At 41.5% G+C, this 18553-nt stretch overlaps 2 protein-coding genes across 2 annotated transcripts in view; one reads left to right on the top strand and one right to left on the bottom strand.

The window, feature by feature from the left end:
- Window positions 1–18553, top strand: part of ubtd1b (ubiquitin domain containing 1b) — a 107259-nt gene that overhangs the window by 72075 nt on the left and 16631 nt on the right. Inside the window, exon 2 of the mRNA XM_063071384.1 lies at window positions 12427–12654. Within this exon, the coding sequence (XP_062927454.1) occupies window positions 12427–12654 (228 nt within the window). The remainder of the gene's footprint in view (window positions 1–12426; window positions 12655–18553) is intronic.
- LOC134358835 (zinc finger protein 154-like) overlaps window positions 1–18553 on the bottom strand; it is an 81549-nt gene that overhangs the window by 18024 nt on the left and 44972 nt on the right. The gene's annotated exons all lie outside the window — the stretch shown is intronic.

An 18553-nucleotide genomic window follows, 5' to 3' on the forward strand; every position in this document is an offset into this window, starting at 1 on the left:
TGTACAAGGGCCTTTGTTTTCTACGCCACCACAGTCCTGGGTGTTGTGCATGTCAATCATGTGTATATGTACACTGAACACACCCAGAGTTATGTTTACTGCTGGTTTATGTTGAATGCCTAAGACATTTGTCATAGCTTCCATGAAAGCCAGCAATAAAATGTTTTGTATTTTCTGCTTTTTATTTATATATCAATATGAACTTTATTGAAAGGCTATTTTCACCAATTTATTTATTATTTAGTTTTTTTTTATTGTATTTCTGCTTTTCCCACACATTCGATCATTTTTCCTGCTACTATTTACAGCTGGGCACATTTTAATTATACTTTTGACCAGTAGCAGGGAGCACTGTTAAATAGTTCTTGAGTGTAAATTTGTCACTTGGTAATTGGTTTATTATTATCACATAAGATCTAGTTAAAATATTTGTTTTGCATGCCTTCCATTCTGATCATTTTCTTATGCAAAACAATAACAGAATGCGGAGTCACGTTGGTTGCCAAGGAAGTGCAGAGCAGGTAGACACAGAAATTCGAGGGCCATGATGAGGTACATTGTGAGGTCAAAGGTCCATCTTTATTGCCTAACTAGCTAACGAGTCTGCTCAAGAATCTTATAGAAACCATCTTTGAGCCTGGTGTTAAGTGTTCTCAGGCTTTACTGTCTTCCCAACAGGTGAGGGGAGAAGAGAGGATGTCTGGGTGGGAGGGGTTCTTGATTATGATGGCTGCTTTACCAAAACAGTGTAGGGTATATGGTCTATGGAAGGGGAAGCATGTTTGCACGATAGACTGGGATGTGTCCACTACTCTCTTCTTGCGATTTTCAGCAGAGCAGTTGCTATATCATGCTGTGATGACTGATAGGAAACTTTTCAATGATGTGTGTCTCCATCTGTCTCTGTCGCTGCATTTCCTCTGAGGAAAGTAGAGGAGCTTGTCTGCTTTCCTGGCCATGGCGTCTGTGTGGTGTTATGTTTTTAAAGCAAGGTTGTTTCCGAAGTCGAGAAAGAGGCATAAAACTTGTTGCTTCACAATTGTTTTATTAAGTGCTAATAGGACAAAGAATTGGAAACAACCAGTAGCAGGAATTTAAGTACAGAGAGTGAAGGAATGAATAAAGATGGCATCATCTATGGCTCTTTTTATACCATTTAAAAAAAATCCATTCAAATTTGTAGATAAGAGTTAACCAATCCAATAGTCCCTATTCAAATAATCTGAAATCAAGAAGCTTCCATAAAGAGACTGAAGAACTGTAACTACTACGGGACACACTGAACAATTGCATATACATACTGTGACCATTGGGGAAAAATAGTTGTGTACATAATGGTTATATAAAATATAAGCTGTATGGAAAATATGTATACAGTCTAACCCAACAGTGGTTTGATGACGATAAGCTATTGGTGACGTTTACTCACTGCTGCTCCTCACTGCTGTTCACTGGAGGGGAGCCAATCTCCTGGCTGGGAGGCTTGCTGATGTTACTTGGGAGAGTTTAAACTAGTTTTCCAGGAGGTTGGGAATTGTAGACCCAGGTCAGTAAGGGAAAGGTTGGACCAGAAGGTGGTCAGATAAATATTGAAAGGCAAAATTGATATTACACGTCATGTTTTGAAGTGTGTATATTTTAATTCTAGGGGTATTATGGGTAAGAATAATGTTTTCAGAGCATGAATCAGTACACCAGATGGAGGGATGTGGACATGGTGTAGGTAGAAGGAATTAGTTTTTGGGTGTGTTTGATTTGTTTTTTTAGCTGATTTGGCCCAACATCATGGGCTGAATGGCCTGTTCTGTGCTGTACTGTTCTATGTTTGAATGAAGTCGTTTAACGATATTTGAGCACAGTTTGAGATCAGAATTGCATTTGTTTTCTGCTCATAAATATGGCATAAGCTTCCAACTACAGAAAAAGTCAAAAAGGAAATATTTTATCCAAAAGAAAGCCAGTTACTCTTGAAAGCAAAAACATAGCACATGTTTCAAAAGGAGAAATGCTTATTGACTAGCAGTATGATGGATTTCACTTCACACAACAAAAAACCTGAAATCAGTTTTCAAGTTACATGCAGAGTCATATCAAAGGTAGATTCTGACAAAATAGATTCAGAGTAGTTCAACTGGCAAATTCATTTCAATGAAGCTTAGTACCAAGTGTTTCATCTTGATTTGAAATGCTGAGGTTGTGTACTTTAACAATTGTCTGGACTGGTTAGAAATCTGACAATGTAAAATTCAGGCAACACACACAAAAGTTGCTGGTGAACGCAGCAGGCCAGGCAGCATCTCTAGGAAGAGGTGCAGTCGACGTTTCAGGCCAAGACCTTTCGTCAGGACTATCTGAAGGAAGAGTGAGTAAGGGATTTGAAAGTTGGAGGGGGTGATCCAAAATGATAGGAGAAGACAGGAGGGGGAGGGATGGAGCCAAGAGCTGGACAGGTGATTGGCAAAAGGGATACGAGAGGATCATGGGACAGGAGGTCTGGGAAGAAAGACAAGCGGGGGGGACCCAGAGGATGGGCAAGGGGTATATTCAGAGGGACAGAGGGAGAAAAAGGAGAGTAAGAGAAAGAATGTGTGTATAAAAATAAGTAACAGATGGGGTACGAGGGGGAGGTGGGGCATTAGCGGAAGTTAGAGAAGTCAATGTTCATGCCATCAGGTTGGAGGCTACCCAGACGGAATATAAGGTGTTGTTCCTCCAACCTGAGTGTGGCTTCATCTTTACAGTAGAGGAGCCTGTGGATAGACATGTCAGAATGGGAATGGGATGTGGAATTAAAATGTGTGGCCACTGGGAGATCCTGCTTTCTCTGGCGGACAGAGCGTAAGTGTTCAGCAAAGCGGTCTCCCAGTCTGCGTTGGGTCTCGCCAATATATAAAAGGCCACATCGGGAGCACTGGACGCAGTATATCACCCCAGCCGACTCACAGGTGAAGTGTTGCCTCACCTGGAAGGACTGTTTGGGGCCCTGAATGGTAGTGAGGGAGGAAGTGTAAGGGCATGTGTAGCACTTGTTCCGCTTACACGGATAAGTGCCAGGAGGGAGATCAGTGGGGAGGGATGGGGGGGACGAATGGACAAGGGAGTCGCGTAGGGAGCGATCCCTGCGGAATGCAGAGGTGGGGGGAGGGAAAGATGTGCTTAGTGGTTCCTGTTTGTTGTTTGTAATGTAAAATTCAAGATCAGTTTTAATATCACCGGCATATGCTCTGAAATTTTTTATGTGGCAGAAGTTTATTGCAGTACACAGAGGGGAAAAAACTGAATTACAGTAAATATATTTATAAGAAAGTTTTCGTAATGCAAAAATAAAATAATTAAGTAGTGAGGTAGTGTTCATAGGATCATTGTCCATTCAGAAATTGGATGGCAGAGAGGAAGAAGCTGTTCCTGAATCACTGAGTGTGCACCTTCAGGCTTCTGTACCACCTTCCTCATGGTAGCAATGAGAACACCTTCTTCCAGGGCATGCCCTGGGTAAATGGGGTCCTCAAAGATGGATGTCACCTTTTTGAGGCATTGCTCCATGAAGGTATGCCAGATACTACAGAGGCTGGTGCCCATGATGGAGCTAAGTTTGCAACTCTGCAGCCTATTTCGATCCTGCGCAGTAACCCCCAACACTTCCCCCCACCCCCCCATACCAGAGAGTGATGCAGCCAGCTAGAGTGCTTTCTACAGTGTGTCACAATGTAGCAACACAAAGTCATTTTTGAAAGCAAATAGCCACTGTGGTTCATTTCTAGATGGTAGAACTGAAAGTAATTGAAGTTTTTTGTGTGACACTGAGCTGTGCCCTCTACTCACTACAAGATTCAGGGATTAAAAATTATTATTGTGGCATCTTTTGTGTTTAAAAAGGATCCAGTAACAGTGCAGGAGTTGCAATGTAAAAATGAAAGTTTATGACCACCAGCATTGACTGAACAAGCTAGTGATATATATTTTTTCAGGAAGACAAGATACTCGGTTACCTGTTATGACTTTTGTTTTAAATTAAGGGATTTGAAAGCTCATCAATTCAAGTCAATAGTGCACAAATCTGTTCAAAATTTCTAGAATTCATTTGAGGCAGCAGGGCAACAATTAGATCGGCATGTCAAGATCCAAAATGGCTGTTGGGATAGGAAAAGAAGCTGTAGCTTAATTTTGGTAATGCATGATACTGGAGAAACTCAGCAGGTCGGGCAGCATCTGTGGAGGTGAATAAACAGTCACTATTTTAGGCTGAAATCCTTCATGTCTGGGAAGGAAGGAGGCAGGTCCAGAGTAAGAAGGAGTACAAGCTGGCTGGTGATGGGTGAGACCAGATGAGGAGCAAGGAGGGATGTAAGAATCTGGAAGAGGATGGTTGAAGAGGTGAGGGGCTGAAGACCTACCACTTGCCAGCGTGTACTACTTTCCCTTCCCCACTGACTTCTGCCCCCTCCCTTTCCAGTCCTGAGGAAAGGCATTGGCTCCAAAATTGACTGTTTATTCCTCGCCTTAGATGCTGCCTGTATTGGTGAGTTCATCCAGAATTTTGTGTTACTCAAGATTTCCAGCATCTCTGGAATATCTTGATTTAAATTTCAGTCAATGCTTTAGAAAGCAGTGAATGGAAACACATTATTCTGTCCGGGGGATTTTTAAGAATGTTTTTTGAAGTATGCCATGTGGTCAAATTTCTCAGATTTCCACCCTCTCCTCATCTTCACTCACCATCACTGATGTCAGTTTATCATCTCCTCTTTGTGGAGTAAAATGTCAGCCTGTCACTTGCATAGAAACCTGCAGTTAAATGCGTCATTTGTGTCAATGACCAACTTGCTAACCTGTAGGTCCTTGGACTCGGACAAAACTGGAGTACCTGGAGGAAGCCTGTGGTCATGGGGAGAATGTACAAACTCCTTAGTGACAGTGGTGGGAATTGAACACTGATTTTCTGATTGCTGGCACTATAAAGTGTTGGGCTAGCCACTAAGCTACTCTGCTGCTCTAATGTGACTTCCAGCAATAGCAAGTGCATGTTATCTGCACCACAACTGTTAAGGCACACTCTTGCAGGACCGTGCAGCCATCTGTCATTTTACATATTCAGAACATCTTCCTGCCCACCTCCCCCACTGCCTATCGTTATTTTCCACATGGCTGCAGTAGAAGTGAAAGTGATCTCTCTAGGTTAGGGGGCATTTATTTAGAGACACAGTCACGTCTTCAGTTTCATGACCTTTCATCAGAGATGGTTGCATACCAGAAAGGCTAGCTCAATGAAGCATTTGAGTCTAGTGTTAACTCCTGAGTGCTGAACTGTGCCAGGTTGCAAGATGAGATGTGAAAAAGTTACAAACATAAGTCATTTTGTTCTAGACCTTGTTTCATCTCCCACAATCCACTTTTGAGAGGCTGGCTCAGATGAATGGCTGAGTTGTAAGGATCAGATGTCTCCTTCATAAAATGAAGGAATTCTCTGGCAAGCTTCCCAACAGCCATTTCAAAAATTTCTGAAGGCCACAAAAATTGGGCAGTGGCTTAAATAGGAACTGACTTTACGCTGTAATGACAATGCAACTGCTCTTCTGTGCAGCAACCATGTGTTGTCAACTCTGAAGGTCAAACACAGAACAATCCATTCATGTGTATATATGTATTGGCCACTAAGGAGTACAGTAATACTGAGGGGTCTGGTCCCCAACTACCGGGCCGCAAGGAAACGATATGATTTGGCGATATGAGTCAGCTGCACCTTTCCTCATTCCCTGTCACACCCACTGTTGAAATTGAACACACGCGAGGTCATTACCCACGCGTCATCCATGTCAGAACATAGAATAGTACAGCACATTACAGGCCCTTCGGCCCACAATGTGCCGACTATCAAACCCTGCCTCCCATATAACCCCTCACCTTAAATTCCTCCATATACCTGTCGAGTAGTCTCTTAAACTTCACTAGTGTATCTGCCTCCACCACTGACTCAGGCAGTGCATTCCATGCACCAACCACTCTCTGAGTAAAAAACCTTCCTCTAATATCCCCCTTGAACTTTCCATCCCTTACCTTTAAAGCCATGTCCTCTTGTATTGAGCAGTGGTGCCCTGGGGAAGAGGCGTTGGCTATCCACTCTATCTATTCCTCTTAATATCTTGTATACCTCTATCATGTCTCCTCTCATCCTCCTCCTCTCCAAGAGTGAAGCCCTAACTCCCTTAATCTCTGATCATAATCCATACTCTCCAAACCAGGCAGCGCGAGAAGAAGATCAACTCCGAGCTTACAAATAAGGGTGGGCTGAAAAGTATGTTTGACATAACATCTCTGCCGGCATTCTGGATCAAAGTCAAGGCTAAATATCCTGAGATAGCCACAAAAGCACTGAAAACGTTGCTTCCATTTCCAACATATCTCTTGCGAAGCGGGGTTTTCTGCAATGAATGCAACGAAAACTAAATCGTGGAATAGACTGGACATAAGGAACCCCCTTCGAGTATCGCTGTCTCTCATCACCCCTCGATGGGTCTGTCTTGTTGCAGGAAAACAAGCCCAGGGCTCCCACTGATTCAGCGATATTGGTGTGTTGCAATGATTTTATATGTTCATATGAGGAAAATATGTGCTGTGTGTTTAATATCCAAACGTTACTTAAAATGTTATGATGCTATTGACTTATAAGTGACTTATAATTGACTATATTCATACGAGGAAAATATGCGCTGTATGTTTAATATTAAATTCGTTAGATAAACCCTTTTAGAAACAAAATTGAGTGTATTAGCCACTTATAAGTGATTTATAGTTGACTTATCACCTGTATTCCGGTTGTGATTAACCCCCCCCCCCCCCGCCACACTAGGGTTGCCAGCTGTCCCATATTTGTCGGAACATCCCGTATATTGGGCTAATTGGTTTGTCCCATACGGGACCACCCTTGTGCCGTATTTCCCCCATTAAGGTAGAGCGTTCCTATGAAATCTTTCGTGCCGAAATGGCGTAAAGTGGAGAAGCAATTACCATTAACTTATGAGAAGAATTTTTGAGCGTTCCCAGACCCAAAAAATAACCTACCAAATCATACCAAATAACACTAACATAGAGTAAAAGCAGGAATGATATGATAAATACACAGCCTGTATAAAGTAGAAATAATGTATGTACAGTGTAGTTTCACTGAACAGAATGGCTAAAACTGATTTGTAGAAAAAAATTGGCACATACACGCATGTGTACGGCATGTATGCGCACGTCACGCATGTGCACAGGATCCCGCGCAAGGCTTCATGGTCATGGTAGTCTTTCTCAGGGTAAACACAGTAAGAAAGTTGGCAACCTTCCACCTGGTCGGCCGGTCCGCGGTGCAAAACAGGTTGGGGACCCCTGTGTAACAGATCGATAATGCCTTGCATGTGGAATTACAGATGGATAGGGTCATAAAGAGAGCTTTGGGCATATTGGCCTTCATTAATCAGAATACTGAGTACTGGAGTTGGGATGTTATGATTAAATTGTGTTAGACTTTGAAGCCAAATTTGGAATATTGTATGCAGTTATGATCACTTATCTACACATAGGAAAGATATCAATAAGATCCCAGTAAAATTTCTGTAATCTTTTTAAAGATGTTTCTGGGACTTGAAGGCCCGAGTTTTGTCCTTTAGTATCTCAATTCAGATGAGTTTTGATAAGATCTGACCTTAGTTTGCAGAAAATAGAAGCCTAAAGTTTCAGAGGTAACATGTTACCATGCAGTCAAGTTTGTTTAGTAACAAAAAACCAAGTTGAAACCGCAAGAAACTGCAGAGTTGTGGATGCAGCTTAGCATATCGAATTGAGTTGACTGTGTTAATTACATCCTTCAAATACATGGGGAGTAATAACCTTTAAGCCGGGTCTCTGTTCAAATGTACAATATGCAATTATAGTAGTTTATAATAAATATTATGTACAACAGGATAGTCAATATAAATTGGGTCAGCATAAATTAAGCAGTCTCTGATGGCCTGGTGGAAGAAGCTGTCCCGGAGCCTGTTGGTCCTGGCTTTTATGCTGCAGTATCGTTTCCTGGATGGTAGCAGCTGGAACAGTTTGTGGTTGTGGTGACTTAGATCTCCAATGATCCTTCAGGCCCTTTTTACACATTTGTCTTTGTAAATGTCCTGAATAGTGGGAAGTTCACATCTACAGATGTGCTGGGCTGTCCACACCACTCCCTGTGACTGAGGGAAGTACATTTCCTTACCAGGCTGTGATGCAGCCAGTCAGGATGCTGTCAATCGTGTCCCTATAGAAAGTTCTTAGAATTTGGGGGGGCCCATACCAAACTTCTTCAACCATCTGAGGTGAAAGAGGCACTGTTCCTTTTTCACCACAGCCGGTATGTATAGACCATGTGAGATCCTCGGTGATGTTTATGCTGAGGAACTTAAAGCTGTTCACCCCTTCAACCCCAGATCTATTGATGTCAATAGGGGTTAGCCTGTCTCCATTCCTCCTGTAATCCACAACCAGCTCCTTTGTTTTTGTGACATTGAGGGAGAGGTTGTTTTCTTGACACCACTATGTCAGGGTGATGACTTCCTGTCTGCAGGCTGCCTTATTATTATTTGAGATTAGGCAAATCAGTGTGATACCGTCAGCAAATTTAATTAGCAGATTGGAGCTGTGGGTGGTGACATAGTTAAGGATATACAGAGAGTAAAGGAGAAGGCTTTGTATACAGCCCTAAAGGGCACCTGTGTTGAGGGGCAGAGGTGAGGGAGTCCACTCCTGCCACCTGCTAGCGATCTAACAGGAAGCCCAGGATGCAGCGACACAAGGCAGGATGAAGGCGGAGGTCTCTGAGCTTTTTATCGAGCCTGGAGGGAATTATGTTGTTGAATGCTGAACTGCAGTCCAAGAACAGCATTCTCACGTAAGCATGTCTCTTCAGAAACCAGCCTTCCCTTCTTGGGCCTGCACTTGCTGTCTCAGAAAAGCAGCCAGCATCATCAAAGACCTCACTAACCCTGCACATTCTCTCTTCTTCCCCCCTCCCTCAACCCCACTAGGAGAAGATTTTTAAAAATCCTGAAAACACATACCATCAGGCTGGACCAACTTCTATCCAACTGCAAGACCATTGAATGGTCCCCTTGCACAATAAGATGGATCCTTGACCTCATAATCTATCTCATTATGGCCTTGCATTTATTGTCTGCCTGCACTATACTTGCTCAGTAGTGATACTTTGTTCTGCACTGTTGTCGTTTCTCTTGTTCCACCTAGAACACAAATGTGATTGTGATCTGTCTGGAGGATATGCAAAACCAACTTTTTCTACTTAGCTTGATGCATCCGACCACAATCAGCTATTTAGCAACTTAACAATGTGTTATTTTGTTAGGTGCTAGACCCTCATCTTTTCATCGTGTGTGAAGGCATTCAAAATCTGGTTACTTAATTTGCCAAGGACACTAAAATCATTTAAAAGAAACTGTCAGGTGAAATTATGCATCTCAGTGAAGTTGCAGAGTTTGGAGACGCTCAAGTGGGAATCTGGCAATGATATACAAAAGGCAAATATACAGGTGTGGCAAATGATTTTTTAAAAAAAAGCAAATGAATGCTGCTATTTATTGCAAAATAAGTTGAATACAAGGGAATTATTAATATATGTGGTTTAGTGAGACCACATGGAGTTTAGTGTTGGTCTTAAAAAGATGAGATAATAATGGACAGAGATGGTTCAGACACTATTGCTAAAATGAGTAGAATGACTTGAATATAAGTAGGAAATGTTTGACTGGCTAGACTTCTGTCACTTGGAGTTCGGAAAAATTAAAAGGGGACTTGACTGAAATGCGCATTATTCTGAAGGTTGATAATGGATGTTTAGAGCAGATAGAACTACAGGTCGAGCACCCCTCACCTGAAAATCCAGAAACCTCCAAAATCTGAACAATTTTTTGAGCACCACCACTGGAAGATTCCAGAAGGTGCTGGGAAGGTTCCCAGGCAATGCACAGGTCTCTGTGCACCACTGTCAGTTCTGAGAAGTGACCTCACATACCCTGAGTGGGGCTCTGTTGGCACCAGTTTTTTTCCAGTAGTCATCATGGCCAGACCTTCATGCACTATTCAGTAATTACCATGTTTTGCTTATTTATTGAGATACAATGTGAAGAAGGCCCTTCGAGCCACACCTCCCAGCAATCACCCAGTTTAATCCTAGTTTAATCATGGGACAGTTTTGTATTCCTTCTCTGCTATAAAGATATTGTGGAAAATGACGAAGGCCTGCAGTTACCCTTGTGGGCAGCAGTGAAATGAAAAAGGAGGTGGCGTTTGTTTATCTATGACACAAAGTTGACCGCAGTGTAAGGGTGAAGCATCTGACAGAGTATAATGTTGGAACAACCATATCTATGACCTGAAGAAACAGAAGGACAAACTGTTAAACTTCTATGCTGAAAGTAATGAACAGAAGTTAATGAAAAATAGAAAAGATTGCATAAAGCAAAAAATGATTTCGATTATTTATTAAAAGAGTGGATTCATCAACTTTGTAGTGAACATATGCCATTTAACAGTATGCTGATCATGAAACAAGGAAAGACCTATCACAATGAACTGAAAATTGAAGGTAATTGTGAATATTCAGCAGGCTGGTTGCAGAAATTTAAGACAAGGCATGGCATTAAATTTTTAAAGATTTGCGGTGATAGTGTCAACCGATCACAAAGCAGCAAAAAAATTCATTTGAGTTTGCCAAGGTCATCGCTGATGAAAATCTAACATGCTGAATGCCTACATCAGTACATGTGTGATGAACATGTGCAAAACAGACTGCTTAAGATAAATTCAGTGTCCGGAATGATGGCAATGCCAAACAGCCACTGACTGTCCACCTGGGCAGATGAGGTAGTGATAGCTTAACTTTCTAATGTTTCAATGTACACAATTGTCCCATGTGCAAACTTTTTTAAAAAAAAATATAAGATAAAACTACCTATAGAGGGTATGTATAAGCTGTATATGTAATGTAAATCGATTTTGGGTTTGGGCTTGGGTCCTATCCCCAAGCTATTTCATTATATAGAGCAAATATTTCAATACCTGAAATCTGAAAACACTTCTGGCCCCGAGCACTTTGGGTAAGGCATGCTCAACCTATATTTTCAAAATAATGGATCACTCAACAAATGAGGCTTTTTTGTCTCTCATATATTTGCAACTCTGTTTTTGCTGTACCTTGAAGAGAGGCAGATATGGTTTAAAGTGTATAGGAAGTAGATGAGAATGCAGAGTTGAGGTTATTAATTGATCAGTCATGATTTTATTGAGCGGCAGAGCATATTCTAGTTGCCAAGTGGCCAACTTTTGCTTCAAGTTTATCTATTGCTTCCTGCCAAATGTTCCAGAGATCAAATTAACTTTCCACAATTAGATGTCCCTTGGACATCCAGGGGAGTAGCCATGCAATATACGTGGTTATCACCTTTCCAAAATTATAATAAATGTATAAATCTCTTCTGATTCAAAGAAATAACAGTGTGAACTAATTGGTGGCCATATTTAATGGCATAAAAGGATATTGTTCCTAGAATGATTAAAAATTAAGGATTAACTTTAATTGTTGAAGTTTATTATCACTGAACCGTATATATGTATACCACGAAATGAAACAATGTATTTCTGGAAGGTGTATAATACATACATCTATCTCACACAAAATACATTAAGTAATATTATTACAAATAAATTACAATTAATAAAATATATTTTGGAAGATCGACATTTAGCGTAAGGTACATTTATGACACAAGTTTAAAAAGGCAGCAGTGTAATGCCACTGGCACTTCATACATGATGAGACCTGGACGGTGGCAGTGAATTCAATAGTCTCACAATCTGGGGGAAGAAGCTGTTTCCTGTCTTATTAGTCCTTGTTTTAATGCTACAGTACCTCCTGCCTGATGGTAGCGGTTGAAAAAGATTTTGGCCAGTGGAAGGGACCCATGGTGCTAAATGCCCTGCACGTGCAGCACTTTTAGCAGTCCTTGCAATCATTTGTAGGGACTTGCAGTCAAAGGCCTTGCAATTCCCTGACCAGACGATGATGCAGCTGGTCAGGACACTCTCAATGGTGCTCCAGTAAAATTTGATTAGAGTGCTGGGGGGTGGGGGTGCATGTTTGGCTCACTTGTCTCACTCCCCTCATGAAGGTTATCAAAACAATGAAAAGTTGCAGAGAAATGCATCTTTACGGACAGCGCAGAGATGAACCTGGATCACTGGCACAGTAAAGCATTGTGCTAACCACTACGCCACTGTCAACTTAGCTTTATTTGGTTGCCAAGATTTAATGTGATCCTGTCATTCATGGCAATTTGAATTAATTTTCTTGCCCCAGGTTTTTTTAAATTATAACTGATTTAAGATTTTCATTCTTTTTAGGTCGTAATGAGCCTCTGAAAAAGGAGAGACCAAAATGGAAAAGTGATTATCCCATGACTGACGGCCAGCTGAGGAGCAAGCGGGATGAGTTTTGGGATACGGCGCCTGCCTTCGAGGGTCGCAAAGAGATCTGGGATGCCCTTAAGGCAGCTGCCTATGCCATTGAATGCAATGATCTGGAACTGGCCCAGGCTATTGTAGACGGTGCCAGCATCATCTTGCCCCATGGTGAGCACATCAGTAGATCAGTAGATGTGTAACCTGATCTCAGAGCCATTAGTGGCACCATATCCAGTGTACACCTCCAAGCCCTCCCCCACCCCAAATTGTGTGGCTTCCTGAGTTATTGCCGACTTTGTATTTCCTCGTGTCTGCTGCCATTCCCTCAATTGAAATACCCAAAATTTGCAAAACCTGTGTTTTTAAAAAAAAATTGAGTATTCCAATTATTGAATGTTTTTCCCACTGTTGAAGCTATCACTTTGCAAAATGTTAATATAATAAGGTCTTGTCGATGTTAGAAAGAGTAGGTAGTTTGCGTGGACTAAAACAGAGCGTGAAGGACAAACACAACATGAAATCACATACGAGTATGAAGAGGTCATTTAGCTCCCTTAATTTTTCATTTTTAAAAAAATCATAACTAATCTACATGATACCACAAATTGCATTTTTGTCCGTGGTAACCTTTCACCCCTTATCAAAAATCCATCTACCTCTGCCTTAAAAAATACTCAATGTTTCCATCACTCTTTGAGGAAAAGTTCCAAAGGTTAATAACCCTCAAGGAAAAATATTGTGCCTCAGCTGTCTTTTAGATGGATGACACCTTACTTTTAAACTGTAACCCTCTCATTCCAGAAATATCCTCTCAACATCCACTGTCCAGACCTCTTGTCCTTGTTTTACAATCAAGGCTCTTCTCCTATAAACTTCAGCAAATAAAAGTTTTAGCTGTCCAAGTTCATCATGGGACAGTCCAGGTATTGGTCTCTGAACTTTTTCCAACACACTTGGCTGATCAACCCATCTAACGCTTCTCTGTATTTTTTTTTTGTAGTAGTTCCAAAATTCCACAAGTGTTTCCCATCCACTTATCCCCAACCCCAGATTTACCCAGCTGCACTTTACATGCAACAAGCAATAGATTTCAGATGGCTCTTATATTTGCAGGCTCAGTCCAGTTTTGACACTCAACAGATTTTGCCCAATTTTATTAAGACCGATTTATTGACAGTACTGTGAATTTTGTCTCTATCTATCACAACACGCTGGAGGAACTCAGCAGGTCGGGCAGCATCCGTGGAAACGATCAGTCAACGTTTCAGGCTGGAACCCTTCGTCAGGACTGTAGGGGGAAGGGGCAGGGAATTCTATGTTCATACCAAGGGGCTGGAGACTACCTAGACGGTATATGAGGTGTTGCTCCTCCAACCTGAGTTTAGCCTCATCATGGCAGTAGAGGAGGCCATGTATGGACATATCTGAGTGGGATGCAGAGTTGAAGTGGGGGGCTACTGGGAGACATATCTGAATGGGAGTGGGAAGCAGAGTTGAAGTGGGTGGCTATTGGGAGACATATCTGAATGGGAGTGGGAAGCATAGAATTCTCCAACTTCCGGTAATTCCCTCCCTCTCCCTTCCTATCCCTATGTCACTCTGCCTCCTCCCCCAGCTGCCTATCACCTCCCTCATGGTTCCACCTCCTTCTACTACCCATTGTATTTTCCCCTATTCCTTCTTCACCTTTCCTGCCTATCACCTCCCTGCTTCCCCTCCCCCACCCCTTTATCTTTCCCCTTACTGGTTTTTCACCTGGAACCTTCCAGCCTTCTCCTTCCCACCCTCCCCCCACCTTCTTTATAGGGCTTCTGCCTCTTCCCTCTTCAGTCCTTCAGACGAAGGGTTCCGGCCGGAAACGTTGACTGATCGCTTCCACGGATGCTGCCCGGCCTGCTAAGTTCCTCCAGCGTGTTGTGAGTGTTGCTTTGACCCCAGCATCTGCAGATTATTTTGTGTTTTGTCTCTATCTATCACTTCACTATAAAAGTTAATTTCCTATTCTTTTTCTTTATCCCACTCTCTCCAAAACTTTAAGCTTGTAAGTATTTTATGTGAGCCACTTCAATTGAATTGCAACATGCCAGTAAATTCTGACTTGGCATTGCTTACCTATGTAAATAGATGAGTGAAACTTGTCCATAACATGGAGTGGTTCTCCTAATGGACTGCTTTGCACAGTGGCACTATGTAAAGTAGTAATATTCTGCAAGTATTTAGCTCTGTGATCTTGATAAGAAAAATGAAGTAAATATGATGGAAAATGGGTGCTATAAGATTTTATTACTATTTTGCGAGCAGATCATCCAAACATTGCTTGACATCTTCAGAACATTTTGGAGTCTGCTGGATGATTTCTAGACCCCTTGTTATTGCTTTTGTAAATTAGTGTAGAATACTGGCTGTACATGAAGTTCATTGTTATAATCGTCAATCCCTCTTCTGTAATACTTCCCTCACAGAAGGAATTTGAGTGCATTCCTGCTGAAATTGCTGTATGTATCCATGCCACAAAGTAGATGGCAGTGAAATCAGCTTTTTTCCTCTTGCTTTGCAAGTTTTAGCAAGTAAGGAGAAATAGCTTTGCTATTTAACTAGCTGTGTATCTAACTGATGGCAAAAGAGGTTAAAATTTAGTTGTTTTAGCATGTTAAATTTGTACACTTCTGTTTTTCCTTGTTCCTTTGTTCGCAACTTTAAGGACAGCAAGCAACTGGAAGCTAAGGGTATTATTCCCTTTGAGTTTTCGTTGGAGTTTTCAGGGGGACAAAAACAAGATGCTTTGCCACAATGAAGTATTTCTAGCAAGTGAAGTACTGATGTTGAACAGCAAAAGTGTCCTCAGAAAACACCAGAGCTATTTCAAACTCTGTGTATTACATTTTACTTTTTAACATCAATTATCTCATCTCCTGAAATGAGGTAGCCTGGATGTTCAGTCATGTTTACTTATTGAGTTTTTCTCCACTATTGAGATCTAAGTTTGACCTCAACTCTCCATTTAGAATCAGGTTTAATATCACTGGCATATGTTGTGAAATTTGTTTCTGAAGCAGCAGTACAATGCAATATAATAATAGAGGAAAAAACATGAATTACAGTAAGTATACACATTTAACTAGTTAAGTGCAAACATAGAAATTTTTAAAAGTAGTGAGGTAGTGTTCATGGGTTCTATGTCTTTTAAGAAATTGGATGGCAGAGAAGCTGTTCCCGCATTGTTGAGTGTCTGCCTGCAGGCCTCTGTAACTCCTTCCCGATGGCAGCAATGAGAACCAGGCATGACTAAGGTGATGGGGATCCTTAATGAGGAACGCCACCTTTTTGAGGCACCGCTCCTTGAAGATGTCCTGGATACTATGGAGGCTGGTGTGTACAATGGAGCTGACTAATTTTACAACTCTCTGGAGCTTACTGCAATCCTGTGCAAACTAGACGGTGATGCAGCCAGTTAGTATGCTCTCCATGGTGCATTTGTAGAAATTTTCTGGTATATCTCATGGAAACTCCTTGCCCTCTTGATTATCATGCATCTAACTATTGTCAAAATTTTCAAAGACTGTGCTTCCACTACCCTTTGAGAAAGAGCTCCAGAACTCACTACCTTTATATTAAAAATATAGGTTGGGTGTCCTACCTCCCTTGTGCTTGGGTGGTAGAAGTCTTCAGTTTGGGGTCTGCAGTCTGAGTGCCCTGGATGAGTAACTACCATTTTATCCACTGCTGCCTCTGTGTTTCAGTGGTGGAGGGAATGAATGTTCAAGGAAGTGAATGAGATGAAAATCAAGCAGGTTTTTTTTCCCCCGGATGGCATGGTTGATGACAAACCCCAGTATATTAATGAGACTCTGCCATGGTGAAGTAGTTGGATACTTGTTGGAGATGGTTATTGCCTGAAAATGTTACTTGCTACTTAATGGTCCATGACCGTATGTTGTTGGTTCTTGTTGCACAGAAGCTTGGACTATTTTGTTTGCTGAGGAGCTACAAATAGAACTGATCATTGAGCACCTAGCAGTGAATGCCCCTAGTTCAGATCTTTTGAAGGAACAAAACAACTGAAGGTGATTAGGCTTGGGATACTGCCCTGAGATACTCCTGCAATAGTAAATTAAGGCTGAGCGGTCTGACTGCGTTTTGTAGAAAGGTTTAATTCCTACTGGAGTATTGGCTAATTTAAGTTTTACTAGTGTGCCTTAATGCTGTACTCAGTCAAATGCTACCTTGATGTTAAGTGCATCACTCTGGCCTCAACCTTGGCATTCTGCTCTTGGATTTTTGGACCAAGGCTGTAAAAATGTCTGGAACAGTGTGGTCATGCCAAAAGTCCAAACTGAGCATTTAGTGCAGAAATCATTGTCATTGAAGGCTTCCACCACGCTGCTGTTGACAAAGTAGACCAGTTGTTCAAGACAAAAACAAGTCCAACTAATTGTTATCAATGACATATTCCGTTTGCCACTGTGAGCCACTGATTTGGTGCTACAAGTTCTGAAAGATGCATGTGGATGTAAAAGCTTGCTGAGGGAATTCAACTCAGCCAGCTTCGTTACACCATTTGGGATATGTTTCTCTAAAAGCCTTGAGACACACTCAATGATTCAGAAACTGTTTCCCCTCCGCCATCAGATTTCCAAATGGTCTGTGGACAATATTTTTTTTGCACTATTTGTTTCATAATTTATGGTAACTTCGTCTTTGCACTCTACCGGGTGCTGCTACAGAATAATAAACTTCATATTTCTTCCCCCTCTGCCATCAGATTTCTAAACTGATATTGAACCCATGAATACTACCTCATTACTTTTTTGAATTTTGCAGTTACTTTAACTTAAGTATATATGTCTATTAAATAGTTAATATAATGCAGGTTTTTTCTTTATATTTATTTATCATGTATTTTTATTGTACTATGCCATAAAATTAACAAATTTCACATCTGGTGATATTAAATCTGATCCTGATCTTCCGATTCTGAGCCAATGTCATGAGCCTGTGATAATAAAACTAATTCTGATCTAACTAGTTAAAATGCATTTGAACTGTGCAGATTACTATAGTTTCTGTCAAAGTTCAAAGTAAATTTATTATCAAGACACGTTACCATATACTGCCTTGAGATTCATTTTCTCACAAGCGAAAAAAAACAATAGAATTTGCGGAAAAAAATTGGGAACAAAAACTAGCAAGGGTGACAGCAAGGCTTGTCCATTGCACATTGGTTGTTTGTCAATCCTTGTGTGTTTAACTTTAATTCTGTACTTTGTGCATTTGCAGTACAGTAATCTTGTTTCCCATTAGTTAAGTTTGATTTAAAATAAAATTGGACTTGATTTCCCAGAAATATCTATTTTCTTGTTTCAGCTGATCTGTTGGTTGCCTGAAGCTGTTGAGAACTTTTGCACTACTGGATTTATTGAGCTGGGGTGCAGCTTTAGATTTCAGCCAGTTTGCATTTTCAATTTTGTGTACCGTTTGTGATTTTATTTTTTATTATATGATAAGGCCCTGTGAGTTTTGGCAAGATATCTCTCAATCAAACCCGCAGACAAAGGTGGTGCCGTAGTAGTCTGGCGGACGGACCTCTATCTCACTGAGGCCAAACGGTAGCTCTCTGACATCTCCTCTTACTTACTCCTGGATCAGGATCCCACCAAAAAACATCAAATCATTGTTTCCCGTATCATCACCGCCCTTATCAACTCCGGAGACCTTCCATCCTCAGCCACTAAACTCATAATTCCCACACCCCATACTGCTCAGTTTTACCTCCTCCCCAAGATCCACAAGCCTGACTGTCCCAGTAGACCCATTGTTTCTGCCTGCTCCTGCCCCACCGAACTTGTATCTGCCTACCTGGACTCCATCTTGTCACCCATAGTTCAGTCCCTCCCCACCTACATCCGGGATACATCCCATGCCCTCCACCTCTTCAATAACTTCCAGTTCCCCGGTCCTGACCGCTTCATTTTCGCTATGGATGTCCCATCCTTATACACCTCCATTCCCCATCAAGAAGGCCTCAAAGCCCTCTGCTACTTTCTGGACAATAGACCTCACCAGTTCC

The sequence above is a fragment of the Mobula hypostoma genome, chromosome 19 (assembly GCF_963921235.1).
Source record: "Mobula hypostoma chromosome 19, sMobHyp1.1, whole genome shotgun sequence".
Classification (NCBI taxonomy): Eukaryota; Metazoa; Chordata; class Chondrichthyes; order Myliobatiformes; family Myliobatidae; genus Mobula; species Mobula hypostoma.